General features: G+C 35.1%; 1 protein-coding gene and 1 long non-coding RNA gene across 2 annotated transcripts; one reads left to right on the forward strand and one right to left on the reverse strand.

Moving 5' to 3' along the window:
- Positions 1 to 24,198, forward strand: LOC115214337. Its single transcript, XM_029783520.2, has 6 exons — positions 1 to 213; positions 8,301 to 8,400; positions 10,916 to 11,001; positions 15,772 to 15,891; positions 19,378 to 19,428; positions 23,382 to 24,198. Exons 1-6 carry the CDS (start codon positions 139 to 141, stop codon positions 23,919 to 23,921), a joined length of 972 nt encoding a protein of 323 aa, XP_029639380.1. The 5' UTR covers positions 1 to 138; the 3' UTR covers positions 23,922 to 24,198.
- LOC118764340 lies at positions 8,202 to 15,855 on the reverse strand. The gene is made up of 2 exons (XR_005000156.1): positions 15,689 to 15,855; positions 8,202 to 8,462 (listed from the first exon to the last, which is right to left on the reverse strand). It is a non-coding gene; the product is annotated as an uncharacterized LOC118764340 (long non-coding RNA).
- Positions 24,199 to 24,480: the final 282 nt, after the last annotated feature.

Raw genomic sequence — 24,480 nt, forward strand, 5'->3', positions numbered from 1 at the left:
TCAGAAATGTATAGGTATTCAGCCAGTGTTTTAGTATACAACAAGCTGTCATCAGAAGTGGAGCGTACTTAACTATTTTCGTTTTTCTTCTTTGGCCATTCCATTCTTCCTTTCTCAGTTTCATAGATATTTGGCAGAATGGCTGGCATTAACATCTCTAAGTTTATGAAGAGTCAAAAGAAAAAAAGTTTTGCTGCCTTATCAGTCACCATAGTAAGTCTTCCAAAACTGAATTCAAAAAGTATTTTTTCTCTTGCATTTTGTGCCTTTATCAGTATATATATGCATGCATAAATATATATATACATACACACACACACACACACACATATATATATATATATAATATATATATATATATATATATATATATATATATACATATATACATATAAATACATGTATATATATATGTATGTATATGTATATAGATAGATAGATAGATATTTATATTATTATACATACGTACAAATATGTGTGTACATATATATACACACACACATACAGACGCACACACATATATATATATATATATATATACCCACATACAAACGCACACACATGTGCACATTATACACACATAAACACAAACACATGCTCTAACATTCATGCCTGTATATCTGCTTTTTAGTATATGTTTATATGATTCTTTCAGTGGTTGTTTTCATGTGTATGTATCTTTGGGAGGGTGAGGAAAATGCTTGTTTTTGTTTATATGTGTGTTTATTTCTGTTGAGGTAGGATGTAACTGGAGGAAGATTATCTTGAGCAGTTATTTCTAGCAAGCCAATTGACCATGTTGAGAGTCCTTCTCCACTGGAGAACTCTTGTTTTTCATTAATTTCAGTGATTATGAATAAACTTGTGGATGTATTCATCTACGTCATAGTTTATTAATTTATAGCAACATAGGGAATTGTCATAACCTAATAATCTGAAGAAGCTGGCCATATCTGGCCCAAATATGCTACCTGTTTTATGTTCTAGCCAGCTAGATCCAGCCTATCACACTTACCCTTCAATGCCATTATAATAATAATAATAATGAAATTATTGTATACAGTGCTCAGGTGCACCACAACTTGTCAGAGTATATGCAGTAATGTACAAATGTCTGGAAAGAGAACAATGCATGAGTCAGATACATGCTTGTGTGTGTATGGAGGGGAGAAAATCAGGTGTAGTGTTGTCGAATCTCAGAAAGCATGGAAGTTTTGAAGGATGCAGTGCATAAAATATGCAATCACACTATCATAATTTCAAAGATATGAGATAATGCATGATTAATGAAAAAACAATGTGAATGAAAAGGCATTACATTTGACAAAATAATCTGAATGCTAAAGGGTTAAAATCCACATGAGGTATATCATACTGAGTTTATCAAGCTGATTAAATTATTTTTGAATTATCATGTTTAGTATATTGCACTATATATACATATATATATGTTGGATCATCCTATAGATAATGAGGTTTTTTATACCTCTTTTACTTTTCAAAATTAAGGTAAACAAAGTTCTTTCCTAATCTAAAATATACTCTCCTTCATTTTCTACAATACTCATTCATCTATCTGGTAGACTTGCAAGGCCTCTCTTCCAAAATTCACTCGTCTGTGATGAAAAATGCTCCTCCAGTATTGTTCTGATCTTATTTACAGAATTCATATTTTTTCCATCCAAATGCTTTTGAAGACTGTGGAATAAATGATAATCAGATGGGGTAATGTCCAGGGGATAAGGTGGGGGAAGAGGGCATCATTTCCCATTCAAACTGCTCCAGCCTTTGGAATGTCATCCTCGCTGTATGTGGTTGAGCATTATCCTGATTGAAGAACACCTGGTGTTTTGAGACCAATGATGGTTGTTCTTCTTCTAGTACTGACTTGAATGACCAAATCCAAGCTTCTCTGCTAGTTACTCAACAGTTACAATGGTATTTTGTTCCATCAGGGTTTGCAGGACATCCTTGTCAAGCTCTACGGATCTTCCAGGATGAGGCTCATCTTCTAGGTGGTAGTTTCTGGCTTGGAATTTCTGGAACCACCATTGACATTGGCTTATGCTTATTGTCCTATCCCCATACACTGCATTAATATTCCTTGCACTTTCCATTGCGTTGTTGCCTTTATTGAACTCATAAAGCAAAATGTGCTGAATATGCTCTTTTGTTACTTCCATTATATCTTTGAAAAAATAACTGTTAAAATTGAACTGCACTCTTCAAAACTTTCAGTATTTTGTGGTTATGGCATTCACTCTGTTCCATTCTCAAATTGCGTCATTTGGAATGGGAAAAATTCTTAAAAGCATGTCATAGAGTCGATGCTTAATACACATAACCACTTTGGAAAACTTTCATCAGCCACGCATTGCCCATTCATTACACTTGATACAGTGTCTATTGAAGGCTGTGGCTTAGTGGTTAGGGTATTCAGCTCATGATTGTAAAGTTATGAGTTCAATACTTGATGGCATGTAGTGTCCTTGAGCAAGACACTTTACTTCACATTGCTCCAGTTCACTCAGCTGGCAAAAATGAGTTATATTTGTAATTCGAAGGACTGGCATTGTCACATTCAGTGTCACACTGAATCTCCCCCGAAAACTATGTTAAAGGTATATATGTCTGTGGAATGTTCAGCTGCTTGTACATTAATTTCATGAGCAGGCTGTTCAGGTGCAGCACAACTTGTCAGAAAGTGCGTATAAAGTATATGCAGTAATGTACAAATGTCTGGAAAGCGAACAGTGTACGAGTCATATATATGCTTGTGTGTGTATGGAGGGGAGAAAATCAGGTGTAGTGTTGGCGAATCTCAGAAAGCATGGAAGTTTTGAAGGATGCAGTGCTCCGACAACTAACAACTGATGCCGGCAGTTTGTTCCATGCTTCAGCAACTCTCAGCGTGAAAAAATGTTTCCGAAAGTCATGGGAGCTGTGCTGTTTTCTGACTTTGTAAATATGCCCATGGGTGTTAGACGGGTAGAGTTTGAAAAGGTGCTCAGAGTTATTGTTTGTAAGATGGTTGATAATTTTATGGGTGTCTGCCAAGTCAGCTGCCAGAAGTCGGAGTTTCAATGTGTCCATGCCCAGGAAAGTAAGGCGTTCAGAATATGGCAAATGCCTGATGGAGGGTATTCTTTTGGTTGCACGTTGCTGAACGGCTTCAAGACGATTGATATCCTGGGCAAGATAGGGGTTCCAGACCAGTGATGCAAATTCCAGGTGAGGTCTTACCATAGCTATATAAAGTTGCAGATAGTCGGAGAGCGGCTCACAAAGGATTTGGTAAGTGATGCCAAGACGCCCTCAGCCTTCTTGACAATTTTAGCGACGTGTTTTGTCCAGCGCAAATCACTGTCGATTGAATCAACAGGAACCCTCATTGTCATAACTGACAAAGTGTCAGTTACTGTGTCTAATAAACTCATTATGCACTATATTAAGAATTTAGTGTGAAGAGTCACTGGTATTTCCCATGATAAGAAAAATGTTTAACTTAAACTAATCTGCATCAGGTCTGCTACCAAGCTATCAAGATTTCCATTGACTTTGGCATCAGAAAACCCATTTTGAACAGAAACACTCATTATATCATGAACTGTGATTTAATCAAATTTACCATATTTATTTTTTTTATACTGTTTCTATACAATATATTTCCAATTTAGAATAATCTAGACAGATCTGTAGATTTGATATTGGCATATCTGAAAACAATTTATTGGTGATGGCTTTTCTCAATGTTAACCACTCAATCCTTATTGAGTGTGGCTGCTATTTTTAGCTTGGGAAGCAGACTGAGATGAAGTGTGTTGCCTAACTGAAACTAATGTCTTTAAACTTGATCTACTAAAGTGATATCATCTTTCATTGATAAGCCTAGGCCTTACATATATGTAAATATGCATACATACATACATACACACACCTATATATATGTATCTGCTTGTATCAATATATATATATATATAATATATATATATATATATATATATATATATATATATATACACACACACATACACACACACAATTTTATGTTGATTTAATCATTAGAATATGGGTTCAAATCACACAGGCAGCCTTCAACCTTTTTTATCAAAAAGGTTTTATGTGATGTTATTCAAGAGCCAATTTTCCAAAAAATGAATTATATGGACAAGGTTTTCTCCTATAACCTCAGGCTGGCCAAAGCCTTGTGAGTAGATTTGGTAGATGAAAACTGAAAGAGGTATGTCTTATATATATATATATATATGCAAGCATGTGTATGGGGATGTTTTTGTGCTTATGTTTGTCCCCTACCATTGCTTGGTAAGCTGTGTTCATATATTTACGTCCCCTATAACTTAGAAGCTTGGCAAAAGAGACCAATAGAATAAGTACCAAACTTTAAAAAATTAAATATTGGGGTTGATTCATTCAACTAAAATTCTTCGGTATGGTCACAGTCTAATGACTAGAAGATAAATGATCAAGTTATACAAAAGAGAACATAGAGAGGGCTTAAAATTTACAACAGCTGTTTCGACAGAATTTTATTGATGTGTTCATAGATCACATCATAACATATAATCCACCATCTTCAGATAACATTTTAAACAGGTATCAGATACATTGATTATGATGATCCGACAATGATGGTTGGATTCTTCACAACTGATATATTATCTCATCTGTTTGATACCTGTTTAAAATTTTATCTGAAGGTGGTGGATTACATGTTATGATGTAATCAAGGTATATATTAATAAAATTCTACTAAAACAGTTGTAAATTTTTAACCTTATTTGTGCTCTCTTTATTGTTCCCATGCCATAGCTAGATTCAACTGTGAGCCAGATCTACAGTTGAAATTGGATTTGATACCAACATATCTACAGTATCCAACCAACACTTGACATCTTCAGTGCTTTACTTCACTGTGAACCTTATGTTATTGTACCAAACTGTTTTTGGCATCATTCATGTTGATGTGCCTAGATTCTATTGAATTCTTTAACTAATCAATCTATATATTATATATATATATCTATAAGGATTTGGATTTAAAAAAAACTTAACAAACTCTGCAGTGAATAGTTGAGGCTTCACTCTATCTCTAAACTGAATTAACCATATCCATTCTTCACAATTAGTGTGAAGAACAAAATTGAAACTTGGAAAAGCAATAGCATGAAGCAGTAGCTTCAGATAAATGACTGTGTATATGAGTGTATGTGAATGTGTGTTTGTGTATATGTGTGTGTGTGTGCATATGTACGTATGTATGTGTGTGTGCATGTGTATGTGTGTTTATCTGTGAGTATATGTGTGTGTGTGTGTGTGTGTGTGTGTTTATATGAATTCACATTATAAATCAGCATAAATGATAAATGATAAAATTTAGGTGGATATAGCAGAGGTATTTTTTCTTTCTTTATTTATTTACATAAGAAGATATAAAATGTCTGGATTTAAAAAAAAAAATTACATAATACTACTTAAATTCTTTCATTCTGCGCTCTATTCCTGGAGAGTCAAATCTTGTCTCACTTCCCACCATATATACATATATACACACCTATGTACATAAATACATACATACATACATATGCACACACACACACTTAGGCACACATGAACACACATATATATTTATATATACATACATACACATATGTATATGATATATACACACACTCATATATATATATATATATATATATGGAGTGGCATTTATATTTTGTATTAAATAGATGAATGATGACAAATTGGTAATTGGTTCCAATTTAAGTTTTGTATTTAAAAAAAATATATGAAATAGAGTTGATCTAGTGTTATTTTTTCTAATTTATTTCTGGAGGTTTTTAGCATTTTTTATCATATCTATCTATCTATCTATCTATCTATCTATCTATCTATCTATCTATCTATCTATCTATCTATCTATCTATCTATCTATCTATCTATCTATCTATCTATCTATCTATCTATCTGTCTCTCTCTCTCTCTCTCTCTCTCTCTCTCTATATATATATATATATATATATATATATATATATATATGTGTGTGTGTGTGTGTACAGTTGCGGCCAAAATGTTCAGAACGGCATTGTTTTCACCAGAAAAGTAGGTATAAGTTTTTATCAAAGTTGTTTTAGTTTCTATAATTTTCACAGACAATAAATACAATATTAATTGTTATGTCTGAGATTTTGGTGTAATTTGAGAGGGTAATACAAAAGTTATGGATGATTTAGTGATTTACTGTAAAACCCATGGCGGCCAAAATGATCAGAACGGTTGCTTTTACTCCGTGTTTTAGTATATTTAACCGGCGAACTCTAATATTTTGAATTTGTTTACGTGATGGTTCGTTTACTAAACATTAGTAAGAATATCTGCAGTGTACTTTGTTAATATAATGCCACTTACTCCGTTACCAATTCGTCAGCAGATTATTAAGCTTCGAAAGAAGGATAATTTAAGTATTGGGTCTATTGCAAAGATTGTTAACAAGTCAAAAAGTGTTGTTCACGGTATTCTTAAGGTCTTCGATGATTGTGGTTCGTGTGAAGCAAGAAAGTCTACAGGTAGGTCAAGAAAAACGACCAAGAGAGAAGATTGTGCTATGGTAAAGTTGGTTAAAAAGAACAGATTTAAAACTGCTGCTGTTGTTTCTTGGGAAATGAGCATTGTACTGAAGAAAACGTTATCTCGAAAAACTGTGTCTCATCGTTTAGTTGAACATAACCTACAAGCAAGATCACCTGCAGTGAAGCCACTGACCAGCTCCAAAAATAAAAAGTGTCATCTTACCTTTGCAACCGAACATGTGTTGTGGTCTCAAGAAAAATGGCAAATGGTGCATTTCAGTGATGAATCTAAGTTTATGTTATTTGGGTCAGATGGGAAAAGGTACGTTCGTTGAAAAGTGGGTGAAAAATTGTCGCCTAAATGCCTTAAGACTAGTGTTAAATTCGGTGGAGGAAGTGTCATGGTTTGGGGGATGATATCTGGAGATGGTGTGGGCCCTTTGCTGCAATTACATGGAAAGGTAAATGCAAGAGTTTATAAACAACTTGTAAAAGATCATGTCTTGCCTGTGCTGAGAAATTCAACTAAGCGACCACCCATATTCATGCAGGACAATGCCCCATGTCACAAGGCTAAGGTGGTCATGAATTTCCTCAAGGCTGAAAAGGTTATTGTTATGGATTGGCCTGCTCAAAGCCCAGATCTCAATCCTATTGAAAATGTGTAGAATATTCTAGGAGAACGTTCGAAAGCCAGAAATCCTAAAACAACCGAGCAATTATGGAATGCCCTTCGGGAAGAATGGAATAAGATCACCCAGCAAGAAATTGAAAATTTAATTTCCTCATGCAGTCAAAGATGTCAAAGTGTGATTGAAGCTAAAGGGCTTCACACTAAATATTAAATAATTCCAGTATTCTCTGTCATTTTTGATTATTTTGTTATTTTTTCAACCGTTCTGATCATTTTGGCCGGTATGGGTTTTGCAGTAAATCACTAAATCATCTATAACTTTTGTATTATCCCCTCAAATTAGAACAAAATCTCAGACAATAATAATTAATATTGTATCTATTGTGTGTGAAAATTATAGAACGCAAAACAACTTTGATAAAAAGTTATATCTACTTTTCTGGCGAAAACAATGCCGTTCTGAACATTTTGGCCGCAACTGTATATATATATATATATATATATATATATATATATATGTATATGCATATATATATATATATATATATATATATATATATATACACACACAGACAAATTTCTATTTCATTTTGTAAGATATTTTAAAATATTCACTTAGATTCTTAATATTCACAAAGATTCTAAACCCCTTAGATTATTTATGTTCCCTGGTACATCATCATCAGCAGCAGCAGCAGCAGTGTCATTTAATATCCATTGTCCATGCTGGCATGGGTTGGACAGTTTGACCAGGGTGGACAAACTGGAAGACTGCACCAGACTCCAGTCTGATTTGGCATGGTTTCTATGGCTGGATGCCCTTCCTAACTTGTTCTAAAATATTCAACAACTGTTCCATTGATCATGTCATCCATTCTATTTTTCTGTTATTAGGAAGATTCAGTGTCTATATTCTCAAGAATCTTGATAACCTTTACATTTAATAGTATTAGTGATGATCATATAATTTCTTTGTCCTCACATTTCATAATTTATTTCAAATTTTTTTAAGAATTTAATCTATTGTGAAGAATTTCTGTAATAAAATTTAAAAACTTAAATAAATTTAACTTTTTCAGACATTTTGTATCCTCCATCTTCTCTTATGGTTATGTATAGTCTTCAGGATTGGCTGGCATGCCCCCAAATTGCATCGACATGGAGTCCCAGCACATGTTGGTAAGTATAAGAAGTGGAGAAAGTTTTTTAATTATTCTTCAATATAAAATTTATATTAAGACCTAAACAATAAATAAATATAAACAAAATAAATAAATAAATAAATAGAGAAGCCAAAATATTCTATCTGCTTTATGTTCAAACTATCCAGTCCTGGCCCCTCACACCTGTCCTACGTCAATCTAAAAATAAATTATTACTCCATCATCAAAATCTTGAAGCTATGGGATAATACACAATTAATTCAAAACGATGCGAAGGAAAAAGAATTACATCTAACAGAATAATCTGAATGCTAAAGGTTTAAAAGAGTTTGTTTTGACCAAATTTCCATCTTCAGAATCATATATGATCTGCTCAACAGCCTTTTTTAAGTTTCTGTCAACCAAATTCAGTCACAAAGTTTTGGTCAGCCTGGGGCTATAGTAAAAGTCACTTGCCCAAATTGTTATGCAATGGGACTGAATCTGAAACCACATGGTTGGGAAGCAAATTTCTTAACCACACAATCATTCTAGTGCCCATAAAAAAACCTATAGTTCTTCCTTCTTAGACTATTTAATAAAAAAAAAAACAACTATTTCCTAGCCACCATAATCACCATTGCTATGACTGAAATAGATAATATATATTGTTCCAAAGCAGTGTAGTACTAGAGTCAATTAATTTTCTGGTCTCAGTCTGCTGGTCTGAAATTAAATTCAACTTCACAGTTGAGTTGTTAAAAGTAAGAAAGTAGTACTACAAAACAAAAACTACAATGAAAGCCTTTATGCAGACTTTTAGAAACAGCAATGAAATGATCTTAAAATATAAAAGAGCACATTTACTATAGTTAACTTCAATACAGCATTTTTGAAAAAGTAGGATGGTCATTGATGGAATGTCTTTACTCATTTGTCTACTTTGGCATCATCTAGTGCTAAACAAATATTGCTTTCCATTGTTTTTGCGGATTCTCATGACTTTGTTGCCATCCAATTCCATTATTATGAATTTGAATTGGAAACTTGGGTCATAGTGAATCTTTCATTAGCTCCTTACACAACCATGACCACCACCCCTATGGATCCATTGCTGTTACTCTCTTGACAGAGCTTGGTGATCCTGACCATTGATCTTCTAGGATTCCTCTGTTCAACATCAACGTAAGAACTGTTGGCTCTTCTGCTACCTCTTCACAATTCACCATACTGCAGTCCCATGTCTTCACCGTATCTCTGGCAGGGTGGTTGAACAGATGCTACGCCTAGCCAGAGAACAGCCTATAACAATGCAGGGCATGGTTGTCACTCTGAGTCATTTTCAGAACACCTGCATACAAATAAAACAAGCATTCAAACATACAAAAGCAATTACAGGAATAGCAGGAAGAATGCACCCCACACCCAACATCATATGTGTTCTGTGTGTGTGTGTGTGTGTGTGTGTACGCGCGTGTATGTGTATACAGGGTGCGATGAGTAAATTGTTGCAATTTTATACTTTTAATTTCACACATGTGCATTGTTTTTTTTTTCGGTTTTTGTCGATTACACAGGATAGTAGGGTCAGTTGGGCACTGTCTGTGAGAAAAAAACAGCAGCATGATGCAATTCACACTGCCAGAAATTAGGAAACAACATGCTGTACTGCTTGACATTTGTGCCGGAAGCTCTAATAAGAACAGATGGTGAACACAAAGGACATTTCTTGACTTGCCGTGTCCACAAAACATATACTGAGCATGATAAAAATCAAACTTCCAGTTAGCATCATGGTGTTTGGAGTGATCACTAGTGATGGCGATGTAATGCCTCCATTCATCTTCCCACAAGGCCTCAGATTCAACATGGAGGCCTACATCAAGTGCCTGGAGGAGGTAGTGCTGCCATGGGTCAAGAGGGTGGCTGCTGAAAGATTCTATGTCTAGCAACAAGACTCTGCACCATGCCACACAATCAGGAGAACCCAGGGTATATATTTCCCAACCACATAGTTCCAGGTTCAGTCCCATTGTATGTCACCTTGAGCAAGTATTTTCTTCTATAAACTTTGGCCAACCAAGGCCTTGTGAGTGGGTTTGGTAGATGGAACCAAAAGAAGTCTGTCATACACACATACATATACGTATGTATGTATGTATGTATGTATGTATGTATGTATGTGTGTGTGTGTGTATGTATGTATGTGTGTGTGTGTGTGTATGTATGTATGTACCTATGTATGTATGTATGTATGTATGTATGTATGCATGTATTTAAGTGTGTATGTATGTAAATATCCATGTGCATGTGTGTGTGTGATTCTTTGTATTTATGTTTGACCCCCACCACTGCTTAACAACCAGTGTTGGTTTGTTTACATCCCCCATATCTTAGCAGTACAACTGATAAATAAGCACTTAGTGGATTTATTTGAGTAAAAGTCTTAAAGGCACTGCCCCAGTATGTGCAGTCCAATGACTGAAACAAATAAAAAATAAATAAAAAAGATAACAATAAACGCATTTAAGATTTTTTTCCGTTTTTTGCAGCTATTTCGCAGTTAAGTACTGTTGGTTCAATTTCTGATTCCATCTGCATATTGGTAACATTTGGTGCAATGTTTGGACTAACTAGAGTAAGTATTCTTTTATTCTGCTATTCTTTTACTTGTTTCAGTCATTTTTGACTGTGGCTATGCAGGAGCACCACCTTAAAAGGATTTTTAGTCAAAAAAAAATCAACCCCAGAACTTATTCTTTGTGAGCCTAGTACTTATTCTATTGCTCTCTTTTGCCTAACAGCTAAGTTACAGGGATGTAAACGCACCAACATCACTTGTGAAGTGATGGTGGGCAAAGTCATACATACACACACACATATATACTATGGGCTTCTTTTAGTTTCTATCTACCAAATCCACTCACAATTCTTTGGTTGGCCCGATGCTATAATAGATGATACTTGCCCAAGGTGTCATGCAGTGGGACTGAACCCAGGACCAGGTTTGTTAAAGGATAATGAATGAAAACCCATGTTTCCAGAGGTGAATTATTCAAGCCCCAAAGAATTTCCTCTCAACACATGGCTATGATGCTACCCTGCTATGATCAGAGATGCACATGTCATCAGCCACTAAGGGACATGGTTAACTGATTAAGGTTAAACAACTGACAAACAAATTTGTGGGTATTGAGCAGAATATTTGCTGTAGCCCATATTTTATACCAAGACAAAACATGTACATGTTAACACTTCCAATCAGTTAAGATTAGAAGCCATAAGAGCCACTGCCTGGTACTGCATCTTCATTTTTATTATTATTATTATTATTATTATTATTATTATTATTATTATTATTATTATTATTATTATTAACGAAAAAAACAGAAGAGTGCCATTGTCATCAAGTGAACAATATTTTGACATCTCATGTGTCTGTGTGTCTTCCACAGGTTAAAAAATAAACTTGTCAATCTACTTCATTTTGGTAATGTTTATAGGAGTAACCTCAATCCTGTAATAATAATAATAATAATAATAATAATAATAATAATAATAATAATAATAATAATAATGATCATAGCCATGTGTTGAGAGGAATTCTTTGGATAATTCACCTCTGGAAACATGGATAATTTTAAAAATGAGAATATCTGAAATAATTTCGACTGCTCTCACAAATGAGACTACTAAATGTGAACCCAACCGCTCTCAAAAATTAAGTAAAAAAAAAAAAAAAAAACAAGAAAAAAACGGCAAAATAATTCAGAATCCTTGTCCAGTACCTGATCGATCCCAATGGTGGTCATGGAATGTGAAGGTGGGTGTGCAGGCCATGTTTGTAATGCAGTGAGCCTGTCGTCTGCAGTGGGACCAGGGTCAGTTTTCTCTATGAAGGCTTTTTTTAGTCTATCCACTGATATAGTGTCTTTATGACCATTAAGGTCTATAGTGAAAAATTTATCCATGCATGATAAAAAATGGAAAGGACCTGCATACGGTGCTGTTAATGGAGGTTTAACAACATCATTGCTCACAAAAATGTGAATCCAAGAAGTGGAAATACAATTGTCAAGTAGGTAAAAGGTTTTAAATAGGAGCGATATATTTAAAATTGGTAAAATTGTCGAGGATAAATTGAATTTATTATTGTTACTGAATATGTTAGTATTATTTAGTTTCTGAACGGTTTTGCTGCCGTTTGTTTATGCAGTTTGATTTCTTTATCCATCAGTTTCTACTAAGATAGAGATGTGAGTAAAATTAATAATAAAGAAACAAAAATAAAACTTTGGAAACAGCAATGCTGCCATAACTTACATGGAAACCATGAGCATGCTTTCAAGGGAGATAATCAGAGAAAGACTTGAAAGTGAACTTAAGATCATAATACTTCATGTAAAGTAAAGTAAATATAACAAATAATCCAGAATCGATCCCCAAATCTAATCATTTTGTGTCAGTCACGAGGCCAAATATCTCTGAAAGTTTCATCCGAATCCATCCTGTGGTTCTTGAGATACCTTGTTCACAAACAAACAAACAAACAAACACAACTGAAAATAATACCAGCGCCTTCGCTAAGGGGGAGGTAATAATGATAACGAGCATATGGTATATATTGCTTGGATGCACTACAACTTTTTGCAAAATGGTAAAAGAGGTGACAGAAAAAAAAACAAGTGAAAAAGGGCAGCAATGAAAAACAGAAGTATATAAACAGTACATGAAATAATAGACAAAAAGACAGAAAAGTGGACAGTGAAAGTGCCATAAAAGGAAAGAGTGCATAGGAACATCTAGAATAGTGTTTGTCAAATTTCAGGAAGCAGTTAAAATCTAACGTGGGAAGTTTAGTGTATGTATCAACAATTGTGAGTGTGAAAAAATCTTTCTGAAAGCCATATATATTATATCATTTATGAACATATCTACAAATATCTATTATAATACCCAATATTGTATTTATTATCTCCACCTTAGCGAAGGCGGAGATAATAAACAAGGTATTGTCCTCAGTCGTGTTTGTGTGTTTGTTTGTTTGTCCATGGACAAGATATCTCAAGAACCACTGGATGGATTCTGATGAAACTTTTATGGATGTTTGGCCTTATGACTGGCACAAATTGATTAGATTTTGGGATCGATCTGGTACCAGACAAGGATTCTGTATTATTTCTCCTGTTTTTTTTTTACTTAATTTTTGAGAGTGGCTGGGTTTAATTTTTGTATTCTCGTTTGTGAGAGCAGTCGAGTTTATTTCAGATATTCTCATTTTAAAAATCATCCCTGGCTAATCGTTGAGAGGATGTTGGTGTTGCCTTGGCAGAGGTTTGTGCTCTCCGAGTGCTCTTGTTATAGTACATATTATAGTATCTGTTATAGTATCTATTATAGTACTCACTTTCCACTATAACTATTAAGGTACAAATTATAGTACCTGTTATAACACTTATAGTATCTATCATAATATTTATCATTTTATCTATTATAGTATCTATTACAGTATCTACCACTCTGTGGATCATAGTATTTTAGTAGCTGTTATAGGTTTAAATTAATAAATGTACTTGGAATTACTTTAGATTAAAATATCTTGTGTGTATAACCTTATTAATGTATATACAAACAGTTGAAAGTGACATATGTGTTAAAAACATACAGCTTTGCTCAGAAAACTGGTGGCTCACTAGACACAGTGTTTCAACCTCATTCGGTCTCCTCAGTAATGAATATCTAGGACATTATGGCTCAACCAATATTAATCAATAAATAAAACATTCACTGATTAGTGTGAAAGCTAACCAAGATAGAAACAGCCTTAAATCAAAATACCAGTGTGTCTAAGTTTATAGGGTGTACACAGATGTGGAGTAGCATTAGCTGGGATATTTTCTCTCAGAGAAATTTCTCAAAAAGACTTGCATGGTGGTGGTGGTGGTGGTGGTGGTGGTGGTGGTGGTGATTTTGCGAAAATGAAAGAACATTCTTTGTATTATCTTTTACCATTTATTTTTCTGTCTTTTACTTGTCTCAGTCTCGGTCATTAGACTGTGGCCATGCTGGGGCACCACTTTGGAGAATTTTTAGTGAAATGAATTGACCCTAGTATTTATTTTGTTTTAAGCCAGGTGCTTATTTTATCAGTCCATTTTGCCAAACTGCTAAGTCATGAGTATGTAAACACCCCAACACTGGTAGCCACACAGTGGTGGTGAACAAACACTGGCACAAAGACACATGCAGATATATATATATATATATATATATATATAATATATATATATTTATATGTAGTTAAGCTTATGTCTGGTCATAGAGTGACCAATGGTTTTGTATCCACAAAAGGCTTATCCCCGTAGATGGCTCGTCAGACTCTAAAGCTGAAGACAAATGTAACTCTTCATCACTGAGAGGCAGGAATCTGTTATGGTCAGTTGATCAGTAAGTTACCAAAGAATAAACATTTCAGGCCAGTGAGGATGGGTTATCTCCTTTAAACCAGTTCATCTGGGCCAAGAGGGGAACGGAATATTTTCCCTTGGGTTGCATTTAGTTCATAAGGACCTTTTCAGGTTTAATTGGAGAACAGAAAATCCAATGCTTGCAGCAGGTAGCCTTTGAAATGGAAGCAGGGACAGTAAATTTCCTGACAAGTATTCAGTGATCAAGGTTTCAAGGAGTCTTTGAGGATCCTTGCTCACTCAGCTATACAAAGCTTGCAGCCTCTGCTCCCATTAATGTAGGGCCCCAGCTGCCCTGATATCATATGGGTCCCTTCATCATTGAGGTGTCATCTTTCTGGAATCCTGAAAGAGGACCTGTGGTTGTACAGGCGCTGCTTGAAGGCCATCCCAGCGGGCCCAATATATTTCCAGGCTTGGGTGTTGGTTGTGCCACATTTCTAGTGCATCTCCTGTTGGCTCTGGGCCCAGAGGTGTTGTTCTTAATTAAGTTGCTATTTTGAACAAAAATAAACAAGAAATTTTTATAGAAGGTTTTAATTTAAATAACTTTAAAACATGAAGTTTGAATCATAGAACCAGGGTGAACTCAGACAAGTTGGTATCAAAAGGGCGAAATCTTAAATCTTCAAATCCTAAAACTTGTTTAATAAATTTAAGATAAATACAAGATGTTAATGGAAAAATTCTTTGGCAGATTTATACCAACCTGAATCTACCTAACAAAAACAAATTGTAGTTGTTTTTGTTGGGTATCCCAAATAATTATTTTAACACTTTAGACACTGATAATACTTAGTATTATAAATAAGATATTGAAGAGAGGAGTAGACTGCAATAACCAACTTCCAATTATACCTTTAAATTTTTGTTTAAACTTCTTGTTGTTGCATTTTTGCATGACTTTAAATTTTATCAAGAATTTTTCATTAACTTTCCAGGATTATAAAGGACGTATTTTTCTGTTTATATGGGTTATTTTCATGGTGTTCTACTTAATATTTGAAGCCCTCTTGAATTGTTGTTTCCTTTATTGGTCAGTGGAAAATAAACAATTAAAGGTAAGTATTATGTTATGATAATTATTCAATGAATTGATAAATTAGTGATTAAAGGTCCAGTCAAATAACAAAAAAAAAAAAGAAAAAAAACCAAATACTATATTCTGTCTTTATTTTGTATGTATGTCTGTATATGTGGGTTAGGTCAGTCCACATTAACCCATAAGGAACATGAGGTTGGTCTCCCAGATTTTCTGGTGTACATATTTCTCCTTGGATGGGATGCCAGTCTGTTGCAGGATTGCTCATTTTTATCAGCTGAGTGGACTGGAGCAATGTGAAATGCAGTGTTTTGCTCAAGAAAACAATATATTGTTCAGTCCAAGAATTGAAACTGCAATCTTATCATGAGCCCAACACTCTAACCACTAAGACATGTGCCTCCACATGTCTGTATGTGTGATTGATAGTAGATCAATAGTTATTGTTAACACTACTGCTAATTATAAACACTGTTCATATCACATCTGTATCATCATCTTCAAAACAGATACCCAGAGCTGGAGGAGAAAATACTTGGTACTTGGTAGAGTTGTTCTATGTAGAATTTGAAAAAAACCTTACATGTTAATGTAGAGTATTGACAGCTGGAATTGCTGGAAGAAGTGAAGAAAGAGTTTGATATTAGAACAAATGAGGACCAAGAATTTAATAAAATATTAGTCCAGTGTAAACAGAAATAGAATTCTGTGTGATAGTTTTCAGTTTCTGCTTAGCAACTTACTGCTCTGGAAGAGACAAAATATTATTGCGCTGTAAGAAATTCACAATCCCATAATTATCTAGATTATGACTATCAGATTATGTCTAAGCAAGGGATTAGAGATATGTGTGTGGATTAAAGGAACGTGAGAGATCATTCACTTATATTGTTTGAGTCATAGCATTTCAAAACAAGATGTTATTGGAAATACTGGCAAGGTTATATTTTGTAATTAGCACATATATCAAGACTAATTACATCTGATGCAATAACAAAATATAATTATTAACTTAGATGTTTATTAATTCAGTATAAAAACGGGACTAATCCTTCCCACCTTGTAAGTAGATATGTGCGTTTGTGTGTGTGTGTGTGCATGCATGTGTGTGTGCATGTGTGTGTGCATATGTGCATGCATGTGTGCATGTTTATATGTGAGAAAGTGAGACATCTGGATGAGTTTGGATGCATCATTAGCGATGTGACCTAGAATCAATGGGTATTGCAAGTCTTTTAACATCATACAACTTCACTCAGGTACCCTAAGTGAGGTTGATCAGATCCTTACTAGGAGTTCAAAACCATCTGCTATGGATCAGCCCTATTAATTCAAAATCACATGTGGATTTTCCTACAGCTTCACTAGAGGATTGAATGGCCTTCTTCCCTGTCACCTGTGTGAAACCTTGTTGATTAAGAGATTCACAGAGCCCTATAAAGCATCTACAAGCCACCTTTATAGACACATTGTTCTTCTTTTAAATTTCCTTTTAATATTTCTTCTTCCAAGTTTGGGTGTAGTTTCCTCTCATTAACTTCTTCAATATCCTACTTCTAAAGCACTGTAATTTCCATCAGGATCAGTTGTTTATCTCAGAAGTGATGAATATATCTGGCAAAAAAAAATGTTGCTTTCATATTCTGAGAAAAATTCCTCTGCTTGCTAAGATCAGTGTGTGGTTGCCTGTCAAATGATGTGTTGAGGAGACTCATCCTTGATTTTTAATTGTAGATGGAGTAGCTTTCCAGTTTTAATAAAGTTAATTGACTTCTGTGGGTCATGGTGGTGTTCCCTTGTGCTAATGACAGCGACTTTGCTCTCCACAACCATTTTGAGTATTTGGTCATAAGCCAACAATAACAGCCTTCCCCTAAATCCTTTCAGCAGTGACTGAGGAGATATTTTAAGGATCCTCCTTCAGAACAGAGCAGAAAAGAAGGTGTCCTACACTTGTCCCAGAATGGAAAATTAACTGGTCTTAGAAGGACATCATAGACAGCATGAAAAGAAAACAGACACAATGGAATTCCTGCTGTATGGTGTCTGACAGATAATTCTGCTCTGTAGTATAATTACCCACTTTATCCGAACTTCTAGTAACCCAAAGCCCTTCTAGACAGCCTGTGTATATGTAAATGAGTTATGTAGAAGAAAAGTTTTTCATATATATATGGTCATTTGCACGTGTGTGTGTGTGTGTGTGAAAGAGATGTTAGGGAGAATAGATGGTTAATTGAGGCTAACATGTGGGGTCCAGAGAAAAAAAATAAAACATCATTCTCAGGAATTTGTGGATCCAGTGAATAAGGCCAAGCTAAATATAATAAAATGTGCTGAGGCTGATTTTCAAATGATCTAAAACCAGAATACCAAAAGCTTGGACTTATCAAATACTTCCATTGTCTAAACTCCTTTATTATTGGATATTCACCTTCTTTTCTTTTAAAACAAGCATAAACATACTAAATGATTAAACGGCTGAATTTTATATATTGATGTAATATATCAAAGAGTGAAGAGAAAGGGAATAAACAAGTGCACAAGCGTGTTTCTGTTTATCAAAATTTAGCCTTTTGACTATTTGGTATATTTACATTTATTTGAAAGGAAAAGAAGGAAAATATTTAACAATGAGAGAATTTAAAGAAGTAGAGAATTCAATATATAAACTATTTCAGTTTTCACTTATGTCTTTGATATCCTATCTCTGCAATAGACATATCATTTCTTGATGGTCAACTTGAATTTCTGTAGATTAATGTTCGTTGCAAACACCCGAGCAAAGAAATAATATCAAAGGGTTACAGTTATGGGATTGGGAGAAGTATTTAGTTTGGATGATAAATAACTTGCTAGTTCAGTTCAGAAAAGTGGGAATTGATGTAGAAGAAACAAGAAGATATGTAGTGTATTGCCACATGTAGTTATAGTATTAATGGGTTATGAATGAAGACTAATAGTACTGGTGGGTGATTGAAAATATACCAATCAGTTTTCTGAGGCAGTCCAGAATGATTGGGTATAAAGAAGCTGCTCTGTTCTAGATATGTGAGATATGCAAATAGTACTCAAATATGTGGTTCCTTTGTACTTAATGAGAGGTGAATAACCATTTGGAGTTGAATGAGTTTCTGCTACTGAAAAAGAAAACATATCTTAGTGACATAGTTTTGACTATGTGTTTGATGTGACGTTAAAGGAGACTGAAGTGATTTGCTTCAATAGGATGATGTTTATAAAGTTTTTGGTCATCAGATTTTATCCAGAGAATCTAAGTTGTCAGTAAGGAGTGGAAGGTGATAACATCCACAACAATTTTTGCCTTATTTTCCTTTTAACTGATATATAATTAAAGTGACTAAAGGATCTTTTTTCCAATAAAAGACTTTGCTTAAAACATTAAACAATAATTCTTTTCTCGTGGCAAATTGATATACAGCATTGTTTACTTTTTTATCTTTTTTATATATCTTATCTTTTTTATATCTTTTATTTTTTACAGTTTGTCTTGATAAGTACCATTGTTTTCTGGCTTGGGCGCAGCTTTATTCTGGTAAGAAAATTTCTCAAAAATTATTTCCCTAAAATACAAACATCAACATTTGTCTCGCCAACATTTCAGTTAATTAAAAGAAAAGCAAAAGATACTTCCAAAGATAGAAATTAGATGCTGATCATCTGCATCAACATTGCCTTATGCCTAAATTAAAAATCACTGTCATTATTGTAAGTGATGAACTGGCAGAAACGTTAGCACACCGGGGGAATTACTTAGCAATATTTTTTGTCTGTCTTTACATTCTGAGTTCAAATTCTGTCACGGTCAACTTTGCCTTTCATCCTTTTGGGGTTGATAAATTAAGTACCAGTTGCATACTGGCTGGCCCTCTTCTCCAAAATTTTGGGCCTTGTGCCAAGAGTAGAAAAGAATCATTAGCCTTCCAGACAAAATGCTTCATGGCATCTCTTCCAGCTTATGCTCTGAGTTCAAACTCAGCTGCAGTCAACTTTGCCTTTCATCTATTTGGGGTTGATAAAATAAGTATCAGTGGAACACTGGGATCAATATAATCAACAAGACCCTTCCTTGAAATTTTAGAATGGTAGAAAAGAGAAGTACGTATCTAATTGTTCAGCTGCCTCAAACTTCATTTCTTTATACTCTTTGTTCAAATCCCACTGGATCAACTTTGATAAATATTGTTCTAGGATCAATAGTATCCGGCATGTACTATGATTGATTTAATCAACCATATTTTGCCATTTTGAGGTTGTATGCCAATAAGAGAAGTCGTTAATATTGATATTCTGATCTTCCAAGTGAATCAAATCTCTGATATTTTTTTAATTTTCATTTGAAATAGTTTAATCTTTTCATATATATTGTTGATATCCTTAGGGAAATAGGAACACTATATCTAATTTAGCACCTACTATTCTGAGCTTACGCATCAAGCTATTCACCACTAAAAATGTTTGGTATATAGTTCTCCCCAATCTGCAAGATATTTATCACATCTAATAATGATAATAATAACATCATCATCATCATCGTTGTTTAACATCTGCTTTCCATACTGGTATGGGTTGCACAGTTTGACTGAAGGCTGAAGAGCCAGAAGGCTGCACCAGGCTACTATCTGTTTTGGCAAAGTTTCTACAGCTGGATACCCTTCCTAATGCCAACCACTCTGAGAGTGTAGTAGATGCTTTTTACATGCCACTGGCATGGTACTGGCATCGACCATGCTCAAATGGTGGTTTTTACATGCCACTGGCTAGTCAGACAGCACTGGCAATGACCACGCTTGAATGGTGTTTTTTACGTGCCACTGGCACAGGAGCCAGTCAGGCGACACTGGCAATGATCATGTGCGAATGGTTCTTTTAATGTACTACTGGCATGAGTGCCAATCAGGTGGTACTGTCATTAGCCACAACAATGATTCCACTTGCCTCAACAGGTCTTTGCAAGTGCAGTTTATTGCCTAATGATTGAAGGGTACTCTTAAATGGGCTGGTTATGCTGCACTGGCATAGGCCTCAGTTTGGGTCTCATTTGGCTTGCTGGATCTTCTCAGGCACAGCATATCTCCAAAGGTCTCGGTCATTTGTCATTGCCTAAGTGAGTGAGGCCCAATGTTTGAAGGTCATGCTTCACCACCTCATCCCAGGTCTTCCTGGGCCTACTTCTTCCACAGATTCTCTCTAGTGCTAGGGTGTGATACCTTTTCACACAGCTGTTCTCATCCATTCGCAACACATGACCATACCAGCACAGTCGTCTCTCTTGCACACCACATCTGATGCTTCTTAAATCCAATTTTTCTCTCAGGGCGCTTACACTCTGATGTGTATGCACATTGACATTACACATCCAGCGGAGCATACTGGCTTCCTACCTAGCAATCTTACTCATGTCCTCAGCAGTCACGGCCCATGTTTCACAGCCATGTAGCATGGCTGTTCGCACACATTTGTCATACAGTCTACCTTTTACTCTGAGTGAGATGCCCTTTGTTACCAGTTGAGGAAGGAGTTCTCTGAACTTTGCCCAGGCTATTCTTATTCTAGCAGCAACACTTTCAGAGCATCCACCCCCGCTACTGACTTGGTCACCCAAGTAATGGAAGCAATCAACTACTTGTAGTCCCCCCCTCCCCCCGGAATGTGATGGAAGCTGTTTCCTGCACATTTTCAGTGTTTATTGCTCCTGAGCATCTGCCACACACAAAAACTATCTTCCCAGTTAGCCTTCTTTTGATATTGCTGCACCTCTTATGTGTCCATACCTTTCCCTGGGTACATCTTATAGAGTTTCTATCTACGCCTTTTCTACAGATTGAGCAGGGCCATCTACCTGAAGAGATTTGTAGTTTGTCTGCCTTCCTACTTATTAAGACTTTGGTTTTTCCTAGGTTGACTCTAAGGCACTTCAATTCTAGACCTTGCTTCCCTACCTTAAACTTCTCTGCGAGTTCAGCTATTAGTACAAGGTCATCAGCACAGAGAAGCTTCCAGGGGCATCCTGTCTTGAATTCCTCTGTTATTGCCTGGAGGACTATGATGAATAAGAGGGCTTATCCTTACTGGACCCCCTACCCCTACCCGGAATTCTTCACTGTACTCATTGCCAACCCTCACCTTACTGACAGCATCACAGTACATGGCTTGTACAGCTCTCACTAACCATCTATCCCCTGTTTCCTCATTGACCACCAGATACGGCATTGGGGTCCCTGTCAAAGGCTTTCTCCATGTTAACGAAAGCCAGGTACAGATGTTTATCTTTGGCTAGGTATTTCTCCTGCAGCTGTCTTACCATAAATATAGCATCAATGGTGCTTTTCCCTGGCACAAACCCAAACCGCATCTCGTCTAGACTGCCCCACTCCCTAATTAGGTGGGATACGACCCTCTCTATGACTTTGAATACCTGATCCAATAACTTGATACCTCTGTAATTATTTGTATCTAATGCATCACATTTACATTTGTAGCAGTTGACTATGGTGCTATTCCACCAGTTATTGGGTATGACTCCTTCATGTATCACCTGATTGACTACATGTGTGACTAGACTATAGCCAACACTGCCAGATATTTTAAGCATCTCTGCAATGATTCCTGATGGACCGGGGGCTTTCTTTGTCTTCATTCTCTTAATTGCTTTACCTACCAAGGTACTGTCAATTCACATAGTTGGTCTTCAAACAATAATGATGATGAGGAGGATAATAATAATAATAATAATAATAATTATAATAATAATAATAATAATAATAATAATAATAATAATAATAATAATGTCATAAGAATTTATAAATTGTTTAATGTACACAGTATATAGTTATGAGCTACTAATAGTTTTATACATTGGAGATGTTCTCTAGGCAGGTTTTAATCACATACCTACTGTCTCCAAACAATTTTCTTATTAAAACCTGCCTGGACAACATTTCCAATGTATGAAACTATTAATGGCTAATAACTATATACTGTATACATTAAATAATATTTATCTCTCACTGGATAGAGGACATTTTTAGGTGATCTTATCATAACAGAAAAGTAAATTATATGTATTTATATTTATATGCTAAAGCAGACAGCAGAGCTTGGTGTAGTCTTGTGACTTGCCAGTTCTTGTCAAATTGCCCTGTCCATGCCAGCTTGGAAAATAGATGTTAAATGATGATGATAATGATGATGATATATATATATATATATATATATGACAGGTTTCTTTCCATCTATCAAATTCATACAAAAGACACTTTGGTCAGAGCAGGGTTAAAATAGAAAACTGAGGTGCTGTTGTGGGACTGAACCTGAAACCACATGGTTGGGAAGCAAACTTGTTAAACCCACACCCCTGTCTGTGATGCTAGCCATACACTGTCAATCCAAATTTCAATCTATGAGCCATGCCATGCTATGCTATGCAACTGCTAATCATGCCAAAGATGTTTTATTCTATTCTACATTATTTTTCTTTAATTTCAGACTATTAGCACAATGCAGGTTATGGCTAGGTTTTATGAATTAATCAGAGTAAAAGAAGAAAACCAACCACCCACTATCATTGTAACAGGAACTAATGGTGACCAACAAACTGTACGCAACCCAGCTTATAAGCCAAAACCCCAGCGTTCTGTATCAGTAACAACAGTCAGCAGCACAATCAGTAATCTCAGCAACCCTGATGAATACTGTGAGAAGCAATACCCTGGATTTCTTCCAATGTCAATCAATTATGAATACAACTACCCTTATACATTTGATGATGATCTATACGATCCTCAGTTTCTGCAATATATCATTGACTCTTATCCTGAAAACCAACAGTCTGCTACTGGAGCATCTGGAACAATTGTATCCCCTTCATATGAGGAAGCAACAAATGGACCTAATTTGTGCCCACCCCCTTATAATGTACATGAAAACTTGCCACCATCTTATAATGAAGGGGATGCGAATTACACGTTATCTGCAAGACGCACTGATAATACACCTTCCTCTACCTTGCTAGATAATCAACATTAATCTTCCCCACAGTTCCATTTTAACTTCAACTTTAGAAATGTAAAATTGCTTCAAATTTTTAGAATCAATATTGCTTTTTTTTTTCATTAATTTTGTATAAAAAGTGCTTTTAAAATGATGTGTTTTCTATTAAAAATGGCTAATATTGATAACATAACAACATCTCTGTAACAAAAATGCTTTAAAAATGACTCTTTCAATATTGAAAATGTCAACTAACACAACTGACATGACACTAAATTGCTGTAATGGTGAATAAACAATCTTTAAAAGAATATTTCATAACAGCTTCCTTTTTAGAGCAGAAAATACAACTCAGTCCTGAAGAGTGGCTAGCACAATAAAAATCCCCAAATCACCCATTAGTATGGCAGTGACAATACAAGTGTAAATTACAATCAAGGGAAAAGTAGTGAATAGAGAGCTAGTAACATAATTTAAATTGAAGAATTGTGTGTTTCTATTTCTAACTATTTATCACCTTGAGATGAATATGATATCTGGTAGGGCTGTAATCTCTAAGGTTTTTGACAGTTTTCGTCATATCTGATAATGTTGT

The sequence above is a fragment of the Octopus sinensis genome, linkage group LG7 (genome assembly GCF_006345805.1).
Source record: "Octopus sinensis linkage group LG7, ASM634580v1, whole genome shotgun sequence".
NCBI lineage: Eukaryota > Metazoa > Mollusca > Cephalopoda > Octopoda > Octopodidae > Octopus > Octopus sinensis.